The sequence below is a fragment of the Mustelus asterias genome, chromosome 9, assembly GCF_964213995.1.
Source record: "Mustelus asterias chromosome 9, sMusAst1.hap1.1, whole genome shotgun sequence".
In the NCBI taxonomy this organism is placed as follows: Eukaryota; Metazoa; Chordata; class Chondrichthyes; order Carcharhiniformes; family Triakidae; genus Mustelus; species Mustelus asterias.
Window position 1 is genome coordinate 109,327,268 of NC_135809.1, and position 13,234 is coordinate 109,340,501.

The window sequence follows — 13,234 nt, forward strand, 5'->3', positions numbered from 1 at the left end:
TGTGCATTATATATAATTTTGGCACACATTGTATTCACTAAATTAGAAGTTGTATGATAGAATTTGAATGATCAAAATTTGAGATTTAGTGTAACCTCATCCTGTAGCCAAATGCTTGTGACGAATAACTTTACTAGCTTTCTTAAACTTTATTTTCTGTCAGTTATTGAAGTAACTTGCAAGATGATACTCCATCTAACTTTTTGTTTGCATTGTTACAGTATCTCCTCCATTAGTAAAATACATAAGATGCGAACCAGAATTCCCAAAGGTAGGAGAAGAAGCAGTGATTGTATGCCGAGCACATGGCTTCTTTCCAAAGGAAACAACGTTCATGTGGTTCAAAGATGATGAAAGAACAGATGATCCAGGAATTACTTCTACTGATTCCCAATTGGATGAAACGACTGGCTTCTTCTACTGTGAAAGCCAATGGAAATTGTTAATTAAGCCAGAATATGATCAGATGGCATTCAAGACTGAGGTTCTTCATTTCCCAACCTCACACAGGCCTTCGAGGGCCTGTTTTACCATGCAACTTAGAGGTATGAATTTAGTGCATATTTTCCCTATACTTGATTTGATTTATTATTGTCACATGTATTAATGTACAGTGAAAAGTATTGTTTCTTGCACACTATACAGACAAAGCACATCTTTGTAACATGGGCCGTAAAATGCGATTTAAATCTCAAACTTCAGATAGTTACGATAGGGTTACACCAATAGTTACACAGAGAAGGTTAGAAGAAATAAAATCACTGATAACTGTCAAGTAACTATTGTACAGACTCTTCTCCCCCCCCCCCCCCCCCCACCCCTCCTCCCACCCCAACAGGTACAGGGCTCTTTCCAACTCCGCATCTAGACATGACTGGACCAATCCAAGGCACTTCGTAGACATGCCTCTGTCCTCTACTTTAGCGGGGTCTCCCGCTAGTTACCCGAAAGTGGGAAGCTACTGTAAACCCTGCCGGAGTAAATTTATACTGCCGGGATGGGAGATGCTATCGGGCCCGGAGAATTCAGTCCCGGTCCTGATAATGACATTCAAATAACATTAAAAATAGATTAAAATTACTTAACTGGTCTTCCCACCGGTTTCCTGCGTGATCCTGACCGCGCGGATTTCTGGCAGTGGGAGACGTGCATGCATCGGGAACACATGCGCGAATTGGCACACGCACGCATTTCCCGATTCGACACGCCAAAAAGTTAGCAGGTCGGTATGGGAGAATTGCCCCCATTGAGTCCCTACAGTGCTAAAGGTGGCCATTCAGCCCATCAGGTCTGCACTGATTATCTGAAAGAACATCTTACCCAGACCCCATCCCCGTAACCCCATGCATTTACTTTGTCTAATCCACCTAGCCTACACACCATTGGACACCGAAGGGGTAATTTAGCATGGTCAATCCACCTAATCTGTACATCTTTGGAATGTGGGAGGAAACTGGGGAATCTGGAGGAAACCCATGCAGACGCCGGCAAAATGTGCAAACTCCACACAGACAGTGATCCTAGGCTGCAATGAACCCTGAGCTCTGGTGCTGTGAGCCAGCAATGCCAAATTTTCAAATGTTGTATTTTTACATCCTTAAAAACCAACAAATACCAAACAAACGTACATTTATGAAAAATGTGTTGTATCAAAATAAATTTCACTAGAAAGCGCTGATGTGTCCTTGCGTATGAAAAACAAATACGTAGTGCTAATATTTCCTGTATCTGGTCTCTTTTTTTAAAAAGTAGATTACAATTAGCATGACATGGCATCTTAGTTGAATTTAGAACTATTTTGAAATTTTAATACTTATAATTCAAATTGATTAAATGTATTTGAATCAAAGCATTTGCAAGAACAGCAACAGAAGAGAATGAATATTTATAAGCATAGACCCCAATCAGACAAGATTATTATTGGAACAGATTCCAATGGACACTGCCCTAATTCATGTATTCTTGTTTCATTGTAACCCCTGGAATTCAGGTAAACCTACACTGTACTCCCTGCAAGGTGTGTGTGTGTATGTGTCTCTGTCTGTTCGTTCACTGGATCAACATGTTATCTTTGTCATAGAGCTTTACAGCACAGAAAGAGGACCTTCAGCCCATCCTGTCTGTGCCACCCAACATTTGTGTTTCATACTGATTCAGTCCACACCACACTACACAAGTGTCCCCCTATGAAGCCATGCCAGGCAGATTGATCAGAATTTCACGTCATTTAACCTTGACTTCAGTGCTTCAACCCATGAATTGGCTTGAACAATTGCTACGGCACATAGACACTGAACAGGATTGCAGTAAAGAATTTGGAAAAGTGAAAACAGATTGAAAAGCAATTTGACAGAAAGGTACACCTTGCAGAATACCAAGCAGGTGATCAGGCCATGATCATGAATTATGGGTAAGAACAAACACTATTTTGAACACAAATGGAAGGGACCATACCATGAAATGGACAAGTTGAACCCAGCAGTCTACCTTATTGAAGTACTTGACAAAGCCATTGGAAAATGTAACAAAGCCAAAGTGGTATCTTATCAGCTGAAAACTATAAAACTAAATACTGTTCTTGTCTTACAGACCACTGAAAGAAGGTGTAAAATGTGGAACCCTGCCTGATACTATTATCGATCCACCTGTCCCTGACCACTGTTTATGTTAAAGATTTTGTTGCACAATTCTCAGACCTGATACCACATTTTCCTCAACACAAACTTGTGGATATACCTGGGACCAAAAAGAACCTAACTGCATTATGATGGCCACTGAGGAAGAGAATTTCCTGTACATTCAGCTTACGAAGGGAAAGGTGAATACTATATAACCACGACCTCCAAGAATGTCTATATAGTAATCTGACTTGCCCGATTGATTCAGGTACCTTTTGTTTGAGCCCCACCCTGTCAGTACAGATGTGGACATGCACTTTGCGCAGTCTGTACAACCTCTGCAGTTAGGCATCATTATTGGGCATGGTGTGAAGGAACACTTACCTGAGTACATGAGCAGATCTGGATAAGATATTTTCCCCATTGCCTGAACATCTGATGGAACTGATACACTGGATTAATTCCTTCAACTGACTTTCATCTGTTGCGAGAACGGAATGCAGAAGTTAAAGAAAAAATACCTGAGGTTGGAGGTCCGAGACATTGGTTAACTTTAGTCTGAACATTAAGATAGCACCTTGGATTAAAGTGGTAGCACACACTTTGGTTGCGATTCAATAATTATTGTAAATGGTTTGATCGTTCCACTCAGATATATGAAGAGAATATATGACTGCCCTCCTGGGAACACAACATAGATTCAGATTAAATATAGATTTTGAGAGGAACCAGTATCAATAATCTTCCCTGAGGTGGGATTTTAAGATTTTGATGAATATAAGGATTTTATATCAATTAGGACAAACATTTTGGGATCTCGTTCACCACGTTTTAAATAGACGAGCTTAAGTTCGTGCCTGCTGAATGGAGATAATTAAACAGTTCTGTTGCATAAGAATAGGTCTGCCGTTCAGCAAGTAAGTCGACCAACAGTCACTACCAGAATGAGTGCAAAACATGCACCATGATGTGGAGATGCTGGCGTTGGACTGGGGTGGGCACAGTAAGTAGTCTCACAACACCAGATTAAAGTCCAACAGGTTTATTTGGTAGCACGAGCTTTCGGAGCATTGCCCCTTCATCAGATGAGTGCTAAATGCTACATTGTTCCAATAGCAGCATCGGGGCCATTTAAAATTAAAGTGCCTCAAAAACCTGTAAGCATTAAGTGCCAGATTTGAAAGAAAGAAACTTTGTTGAATGTAAGTGGATTTGGAAGCCTTCTGTAACTAATCTCTGAGCTACACCAGGCAGGCTCCCAAGTCCAATTTGGTCGCTCAATGCAGAAAAGGCCCTACGGCCCAGTTAGAGGGGTTTATCCAGGAGATTAAAAGAAGCCTGAAGATTAGCAGAGGTCTGGGAGACATCATGCTGGACAGAAGTCTCACCAGGCACTGGGCACATCCCAATTCTGCAAAGTAAAACATCTAGCTCACGGTATCGCATGTGTTAATTTTTCTTCTACTTGGCATATCCAATCAAGTCCTGGCTCCCAATGTATCAGGTCATGTCCTTGATGTCACTAAGGATAATTATTGTATGAGATCAAATCTCAATTATGATCATGATGGAATGCTTCTAATAACTATTGCTTGTAAAAAAAAAAATGTTTAACGTACATTACTTGAGTCATTTTTTTTATTTAGCGTGGTGGAATGCAACCAAATGAGGGGAGGCAGTGGCCTACTGATATTGTCACTCGACTAGTAATTCAAAGACCCAGGGTATTGCTCTGGGATCCCGGGTTCGAATCCATGGCAGATGCTGGAATTTGAGTTCAATAAAAATCTTAAGTAAACGTTTAACAATGACCATGAAACCACTGGCGATTGCCATAAAAGCCCACCTGGTTCACTAATGCCCCTTAGGGAAGGAAATCTGCAGTCCTTACCCAGTCTGGCCTGCATGTGACTCCAGATCCATAGCAATGCGGTTGACTTTTAAGGGATGGCCAATAAATGCTGGCCCAGGCAGCAACGGCCGCATCCCATGAACAAATTTTTTAAAATTACGATTTAAAATTAGCTGCAGGTGCAATCTCATTTTCCACTGCATCCGTGGACTTTGGAACTTAATTATTGCCTTATGCAATAATTTGTGTTAATCATAAGATGCTCGAGATTCACCAACTTGAAAATTATAGCCAGAATTCAGCACAATGGCAGACTTTTAAAAATTTCTTCCTTCCTTCCATTGTTTCCTTTAGTCACCCATGTTTATTCAGCATTGGTCAGAAAATGCTCCACCTCAATTTAATGCTCTCTTTGAATGGTGACTCAAAATAAATTATCTATTTTATCTGTAAGAATTTTTTCAAGTGTTGTAAATGCTGAAAACCAGAAATTAAATCAAAAAATGGTGGGAATACATCTGCACTTCTTTCAGACACTGATCAGTCTATTGTGCATTTCCGTTATTTTCAGTATTAATTATGTGAATGCTTTACTATTGCCCAACTTAAATGCCACTGTACTTAATGTTGCAATGCTTCCCATATCATATTTATAAACTGGTGAATTGTTATTGGAGCTTAATTTTCTACTATATACGCAAGACAGTAAATACAAAATTGTACTGTTTGTAAATCTCCGTAATTAAACTAGTGATTGTATCACAATGAGCTGAAATATAAATGTGGTAAACAGTGATGTGTAAGTAAAGTCTTTCTCACTAATAAATATTAAATTTGCTTCATTACTGGCATACTTTCTTGACAACTGTTTGTGTGCCTCCAGAGCCACTTCAGAGATGTAATTATAATTGTCTTTAGAATCACCAAATGTTGGGTAAACTGGTTCTCCTCGTGTATTTTGTCTGCATCCTAGTCATGGTTGTGTCGCTTTTCCTAAAATAAGGCAGCCAAAACTGGACACTATTACACTTATGGTTTATACAATGCCTTGCATTGGTTTTGCATCAACTTTGCTTTTTATGCAGTATCTATTTATAAGTGCTTTCCTGGTTTCTTATTATCCTCTTTTTAACTTTTGGCTTTCAATTTTAACAATTTATACATCCGATTAAAAGGGATTAAGTGGAGAATCTGAAGTAAAGTTTTATCAATCGGAATATATTTCTTCATATTTCTGACTAAATTACTTATGCAGTCTGCCAAGGGGATCTATCTGCTCTTCCTCATCTGCCTGTTACCTCCTGACAACATCATCCAAAGTCAAACTTCACATGTAGCACAGCTCTACCTCACCAATGCACTGAATCCCTCCATTGCCTCTGTGTCATTAGATTGCCTATCCTAACATCCATCTCCTGGAGGGGTTACCACTCCCTCATGTAGAATGTTGGGAAAACCAAAGTTGTCCTCTTATGCCCCCTCCCCAGTAGAAACCAAAATCCTTTTCCACTGATTCCATCCCATCTCCAGCAACCAGACAGGTTCAATATGATTCATTGTGCCTTATTTATCTGGACTTGAGCTTCTGAACCCATTTCAACTCCATGGAAAATCTATCCCTGCCTCAGTCCATCAACTGCTGAGCCTCACTTTGTGTTAGTGCCACCCACAGACTTAGTTATTCCAATCTCTCCTGGTTGACCTATGTAGGATTGTCAATAAATTTCATGTGTTTCCAAAACTCTGCTGCTATATTCTATTCTTCACTGATCCCCATCACATTTCATTTGTGTGCTTTCTGACCTATTTAGCTCCTGATTCCCAATATCTTCAATTTGAAATATTCCCATCGGACAGGTCATATCTCTTCATATCGACTATTCCCTGTCACTATATATGAATCCTCATATGATTTTGCTCCTTCAGTTTTGACCTCTTGCATTTTCCTCCATTTCTTTCCCCCACTATTAGCAGCTGTGACTTCATCCACTTTGACCCTAAGCTCAGAATTCTCTACTCAAACATCTTCCCCTCTCTAAACCTCTTCATCTCCCTCTTAAGACCCTCCTTAACATATTATTTCTCGAAGCTTTTAGTCACCCCCTTCTGCTATCTCAGATTTTTTAATGCTTTCCTGGTATATGGACATCACTGGCAAGACCATTGTCCATCCCCGTTATTAATTGCCCTTGAGAAGACTTGTGAGCTGCTGCCTTGAACCTCTGCAGTCTATTTGGTACAAGTACACCTACAGTCGGTTAGGAAAGAAGTTTTTTGATCCAGTGACAGTGAAGAAACAGTGTTACAAACCCCAGTGCCTCTCCCATATCCCTTGATCTCTTCAGCCCCACGAGTTCTATCTAATTTCTTCTTGAAATAACACAATTTCAATATCATTAACACGGTACTCGTTCCCTTTCACCTTTATAACCTCGTCAGAGAGACATCAGGCCAGTGAGATAAACATCTGCTCCATAAAAGATTGCTGCAGGTGCCGCAGTAGCGAAGGGGAGTGAGGAGGTAAGTTGCTCTGACCACTGGCTTCCTTGTTGGGTGGCTGCATGGGTGGTTTTTCTTCCGGGGTGGGGGTGGGGGTGGGGGGGGGGTGATGCTGGTCATGTGGTTGCTGGGCTCAGCACTGGTTGGGGCCAGCAGTGGGGGGATGGGGAAGCTGCTACTGGTGTGGGGAGGGGGAGGGACAGTCTGGGGGTTTGAACTTGGGGGTGGGGGGAATAAGTAGTCTGGGGGTGCTGAGGTGGGGAGTATGAGCAGTCTGGGGGTGCTGAGCTTGAGGGTGAGGGTGGGGGTAGGGGTGTAGGGGCTGGACCTACACTGCCTTTATCCTCCCCCATCACCGAGCTCAGCACCCTAAGACAACCCTACCCACCCCCGAGCCCTGCAACCCCAGGCTGCTGTTGCCAGCCACCCCTGAAGTTTGGATCCCCAAACTGCCGATACCCCCTGACCCCCGAGCTCTGCACCCCCAAACTGCCATTACCCTCCCCATCCTGAGCTCTGTACCTCCAGACAGCTCCTACATGACCCACACCCAAGCTCAGCAACCCCAGACTGCCCCTATCCCCCAACCAATGCTATTAATATGATGACGGTACCACAAACATAGTATTGAGTTGGAAATGATTCTATTCATGTTGAAGCAGGAAGACTAAACTGTGAAAGTCCCTCACCTAAAAAAACTTTTTCTTTGCAAGATTATTCATTTGCCAACCTGAATGTTTCTAATTTGCCTACTCATTCACTTGTCCAGAATACTTCTCCACTGTCCTAGTCGCAGTGTATTCCATTTCTGCTATTTGCCCACCAGCATGCTCACTGCCAGCATGCTTCCTAGCTCACAAACTCAGCTATGTGCCTCACATTTTTGTCACCTGTTCACCAAACTAGGTGTTTCTCAGCATGTCTCACACCCTAGTGTTTCATGGTCCACCTGTTCACTTACCTGTCCAAAGTGCTTGCTGATCCACCTATTTGCTCTCCTCGTCAATCCTTTTATGGCTGTCCAACCCAAATAAATTCCACCTTACCCACTGAGTTCTTTGTTTATTTCCTGAGGATGGATAAAATGAGCATTGGTCTTCTAATTACTTTTGAGAAGGTGGCGGTGAGCCATCTTCTTGAACTGTGGCAGTCCATGTGGTGTAGATACATCAACAGCACTACTGAGGAGGGACCAAAAACAGAAAATGCTAAAACAAATCTCAGCAGGTTCAACAGCATCTGTGGAGAGAGAATAGAGCCGACCCTTCAAGTCTGGATGACCCTTCGTCAGAGCTCCGTAATCCAGTTTTTTCTTTTATCTATTGAGGAGGGAGTTCTGACACTTTGACCTGTTGTCAGTGAAGGAGCAGCAATATAGTTGCAAGTCAGGATGCTGTGTGGCTTGGAGGGAAATTTGCAGGCGAATTCCCATGCATCTGCTTGTCCTTCTAAGTGTTAGAGGTTGCGGGCTTGGAAGAAGCTGTTGAAGGAAGCTTGGTGAGATGCTGCAGCCTATCTTTTAGATGTTACACGCTGCAGTCACTGTGCAGTGTGCAACGTGTCTTCAAAAAGAGCAAGTTGGCTATACCATGCTGTCTACAAACAATGCTGCTAAGGCCTGCTGCTGTACACACAGCTCGCCAACAGCACTCATGAGCAGATAGTGGTGTTGGTGTGGGGTGCTGGCTTGTGCTACAATTAATTGGGAACAGTAATTTTGCGTGATACTCATCTCAATCAGAATGGGTGCAGGCAGGTCAAGAATCACCATCACCACATCCAAAAATCAAGTTATCCAGATTCTAACTCAATATCTTCCAATCTCACCTTAAGCAACAACACAAGATCATCCAGTGTTTGAAAGATTAGGAGCAATTCATACATGTTTAAACCAATATACAAAATCTTTATTACATGTTCCTTTGGTATGTAGAAATAAACAAAGTTGCTACAACAGAATAACTTCATTTGCTGATCAAATACAGAACTATGTTGATACCAGAAGAGATACAATTCACCTTTTAAAAAGAAAACATTTGTAAGTAAAACATGAATATACAGGGAAATTCTTGACAGTTAAATCTCTCAATTGTACTTAGTAAAAATCCCAAATGTTTAACATTTATTACAATAGGGCCATCTCAATTAAAATTCTTTGGATTGTGAGATCATAAATGTGCAATTTTATGATTACAAAACAAACTGAACCAAGAAATCCTGCATCAGGTTAAAAAATGAATGAAATAGTAATATGCTTTCCTATACATAGATTTACATAGGATATGCAGCATCAAAACAGTGGTGGGCATCCTGTGGCTGGGGGGGGGGGGGGGCACATGACATCCATCTGGGTGCTATGTGTGGCCCATGAAACATTTTATTGACCACTTCCCATGCAGAGGGTTGCCACAATCCACTGATTTCCATCTGCATAGGTTTTTTTCCTGCCGGTATGACTGAAGTGATGCGCACGTAAAGCAAGGGCAAATGAAATGTGATGCTTGTTGTTTGCACACATTGATTGTAAGACATGTGCTCCCACTATGTCAAAAATGTAAACAATTTGCTTTTTTCCATTTGAAGTTGATGATAATTCCATTAATATACACGATTAAGCATTTTCTATAACATCATTATGAAATATTGGCACGTATTAAATGTGTTTAATCTTATTAATGAGGTCATGGTTAGTGAACAAGCCTGATTTCAATCTTGCGGCCCACTGAGATGGAGGAGGTTGTGGCCCACTCACTTGCCTAGGTTGCCCATCATTACGCTCAAGTGCATAAAGTTCACAGATTTCTGAATTCACATGAGATTGTTGACTAAGAGTCTCTGGTAAATGTATGTAAATAACATAAAGACTGTATGGCCCTTCAAGCTGGCACTGAATGAGGCAACTCCACTTTCCTGCAAGCTCCCTAAATCCTTCCACTCTCTGAGACTAAAAAATTATCTATCTATATCTATCACATCTGGCCTTGAGTAGATTCAATGGTGGAGCATCCACAACCCTCTGGAATTGAGAATTCCAGAGGCGCACAACCCTCCAAAATGAAAACATTTGTCCTTACCTCAGTCTGAAATGATTGTCCTCTTTATCGTGGGACTGTGCCCCCATGTTCTAGATTCCCCATCCAAGGGGAACAATCTCTCAGAGTTTATCTTATCAGAATCGTGTCTGTTTCAACGAGACTACATCTCATTCTTCTAGACTCCAGAGAATACTAGCCTAATTGACTCAACCGCACCTCATAAGGCCATCTTCTCATCTCAGCAACAATTCTATTGAACGTAGGGAAAGACAGTACTAACTTGAGGGAAAGTGGAGAAAAAAAGGGAAGAAATGAGGAGTGTTTCAGTTAAAGGGAAAATTATGGTGTAACACATGGAGAGAACTTCCCTGCTCTTCTTTGAAGAGTCACAGAATCTTTTATGTCTAACCAAGAGAGCAAGTGGGGTCTCCACTTCATATGTCATACAAATGACAGCATTCTAAACATTTAAGAGGAATGAGAGCCACCTCTGGGTCAAGGCTGAAAAGTGTTTCTGAAGTATCTTTCCAACTAAGAAATAATGTATGCTGTGGAGTGAATTAGAAATAACTATTCCTGCACTCATTTGTTAAAAGAAAACTTACATAGTTAACAAAATGTTTTGTCAAATTATAAAAGTTGGTAAAGATATCTTCCAAATTTGAAACCAATATTAATATTCTTCTGCTTTATAAATATACACAGAAGAAATAGCAGCCTTCAAATAAAACAAACTGACTCCAGTTTAAAGCAGATACAACAATCTTGTTATAAAGCAGATGTATTTTGCTTACTTGTTTTAAGTGATAATGAAAGGAATAAAATATTAGGGGTGGGGAAGGAATTCTGTAATCCTACAGTGTCAGATGTACATGTTGCAATGACAGGGAGTTGGATTTTCAATTATGGCATTTGTAGAAAACCTCAGCACCTCGGAGTCTGCTAAATTTATCAGTCTGGTTCTTCCTTTAAAAATAGATAAAATGCATCTGTTTAACAGACTTTGTACGATACACAAAGCATATTTACTTCTCAAATTCATGGCCATGGGATGAAAACAAAACCACTTGGACTTTCATACGTGTTGCCAGTTTATAAATCAAGCAAGTTACTCAATCGCCATGAACCAAAGAAAGAAAATACAAAGAATTTTGCCCTCATGTTCCAAACAATTAAGCTGAAACAGACAACAGAAAGCTCACCAGGTAACTCTTTTATAGTCAGTGGGAAGAGGTGACCAAGGAGGTCAATGCTAACTTAGTTCACAGGAAATGGCTGCAATCCTGAAGAGCGTCCTCAATGTTCCCAAGAATTTTACCTCTCATCTCAATGGTCCGTTCCTGCAAGCACACAGGCACTATCCTCCACTGATTTCCTTCACTTCCTACAATCACAACACCACTCCATCTTTCTCCACACATGCACCCCTCACTTACTCATGTAACACCATAACTATTCAGTCACAACAAGCACATTCTGGTTGTCACACTTTATCCTGCAGGAAAAGGTTCCACACAGGTTAGGCAGAAGATGGTGACTATAGACACTGGAGGCCACCTGCATACCTTTACCCCACACAAAGAGAACATATGGAACATTACAGGAATGGGGCCAGTTATGATCTTGAAGAGTGACAACACAGGAGATGACACTGTGTCCTCTCATTCTCACCCTATGCAGCCAGCACAATAGTGTGTAGAGATCATTTTAGCAGTTAATTCATTATCTCCTCTCTTCCCTCACTTATATCCCTTGTTCCTCTATTTTATGCAGTTATTCTGTTTTCACAAACAGTGCATTTGAAGGCCTGTCCTCAATGCTCATTCTTTCAATTTCTATATAAATAGCTAATTAGAAACATGGGGAAAATCCATTAATCATTTAATTTTTAATTGTTCTCTGCCTTTTATTTCTTTATTTTTCTTTCCCCCTATTTTATCCCCTTCTCTTACCCTTTTCCCCTCTTTTTCTCAATATTACCTCCTCCCACCCATCTTCCCCCTCCCCCCCACATCTTCATCTGTCACAGTTTGCCCTCTGATTTCAGCTTCTCTGCCATTTGGCCATTCACACTTCCTATTCCCTCTATGGACTGCCATTAGCAGCCTTTCCCCTTGTTTTTATGGCTATGACTCATCTTTCATTCCCTCACCCTACAGTATAAATATCTCCCACTTTCTACGCCTTTTAGCCTTGACAAAGGAGCATCTGGACTCGAAACGTCAGCTCTTTTCTCTCCTTACAGATGCTGCCAGACCAGCATTTTCTCTTTTGGTTCCATTAATCATTCAGCTGTCTGTATTATTGATTATCTTAGATACACATATCTTACAAAGATAAAGGATAAATGTGTTAGTGAGTAGAAAACGTTAGACCATAAATGATGAAATTTCATTCACCAATGGAATAGGTAATGCAAGATAAAAACAATGGGGTTGCTTCCATCTTTCACATCAAAATCACAATGAGCTGCTTCCTGTTCCTGAAATACCAACTCCACTTAATTTCAGTTGGAAGTCTCGGCAAATTGGGTCCATCTCAGTGATCACTTCAATTTGGAGTTTACAATTGCCATCCTCTTGCTTTGGTACATAAGTTAGTGCAGTGGTGAAACCTACACCAGTTTTAAACGGTGTATTGGTAATGCAGATCATATCTTCAAAAGGGTAAACCTCTCTGGACCAAGTGATGTGGGTGTCTTCTATGGTGGATCCTGTAATTGTGCAGGAAACCGTCACAGGCTGGCCAGCTTTAGGACATTCAGTCCGGCAAGTGATCTGTGATACCTCCTGGAAATTATCTGTTGGAATAAAATTAATAACAATAAAACTCTTAAAAATGTGACATAGATATAGATTTAATTCTATTAATACAAGGAAAATTCTAGCAGTAGAGCTCTGCACTCCTACACTAGGGGCCTTTTCATTTTAGTCTCAACTGCTTCTAATATTCTACAAGAAGTGAGGCATTTGTCACCAAGTCCCTGCATGAATCACGAGCCTTGAAATGAAATAAGCAGGACAACAGCCAGAGACAGTCTAGCCATCCTCTGTCTCAATTGAGTGTATGTGGAGTTAAAGGAATAATGGAAATGGAGCCATAAAAGAAACAAAAATATTCAAGAGTGAGATACAAGGAGGAATTCTATTCTTCACACCGGGAACTTTGACTGCGAGATTAAAGTGCTATACACAAATACTAAAAGGTTTTATAGTTTATATACTAGTAAT

General features: G+C 40.8%; 2 protein-coding genes across 5 annotated transcripts in view; one reads left to right on the plus strand and one right to left on the minus strand.

Annotated features, from left to right (window-relative positions):
* Positions 1-5,312, plus strand: part of LOC144498907 (uncharacterized) — a 29,565-nt gene extending 24,253 nt beyond the window's left edge. For both annotated transcript variants that reach the window (XM_078220793.1, XM_078220794.1), the window contains exons 8-9: positions 222-545; positions 2,590-5,312. In XM_078220793.1, the coding sequence (XP_078076919.1) occupies positions 222-545; positions 2,590-2,597 (332 nt within the window). In that variant the 3' untranslated portion in view covers positions 2,598-5,312. The remainder of the gene's footprint in view (positions 1-221; positions 546-2,589) is intronic.
* Positions 5,313-8,854: 3,542 nt separating this feature from the next.
* The window catches only part of LOC144498909 (uncharacterized), a 60,719-nt gene continuing 56,339 nt past the window's right edge, over positions 8,855-13,234 (minus strand). For 2 of the 3 annotated variants that reach the window (XM_078220797.1, XM_078220796.1), the window contains exon 8: positions 12,696-12,804. Coding sequence is in view for 1 of the 3 variants with exons in the window: in XM_078220799.1 (XP_078076925.1) it covers positions 12,464-12,804 (341 nt within the window). In the remaining 2 variants the exon portion in view is untranslated. Of the gene's footprint in view, positions 12,805-13,234 lie in introns of all 3 variants that reach the window. The other variant, XM_078220799.1, reaches the window with a different exon arrangement.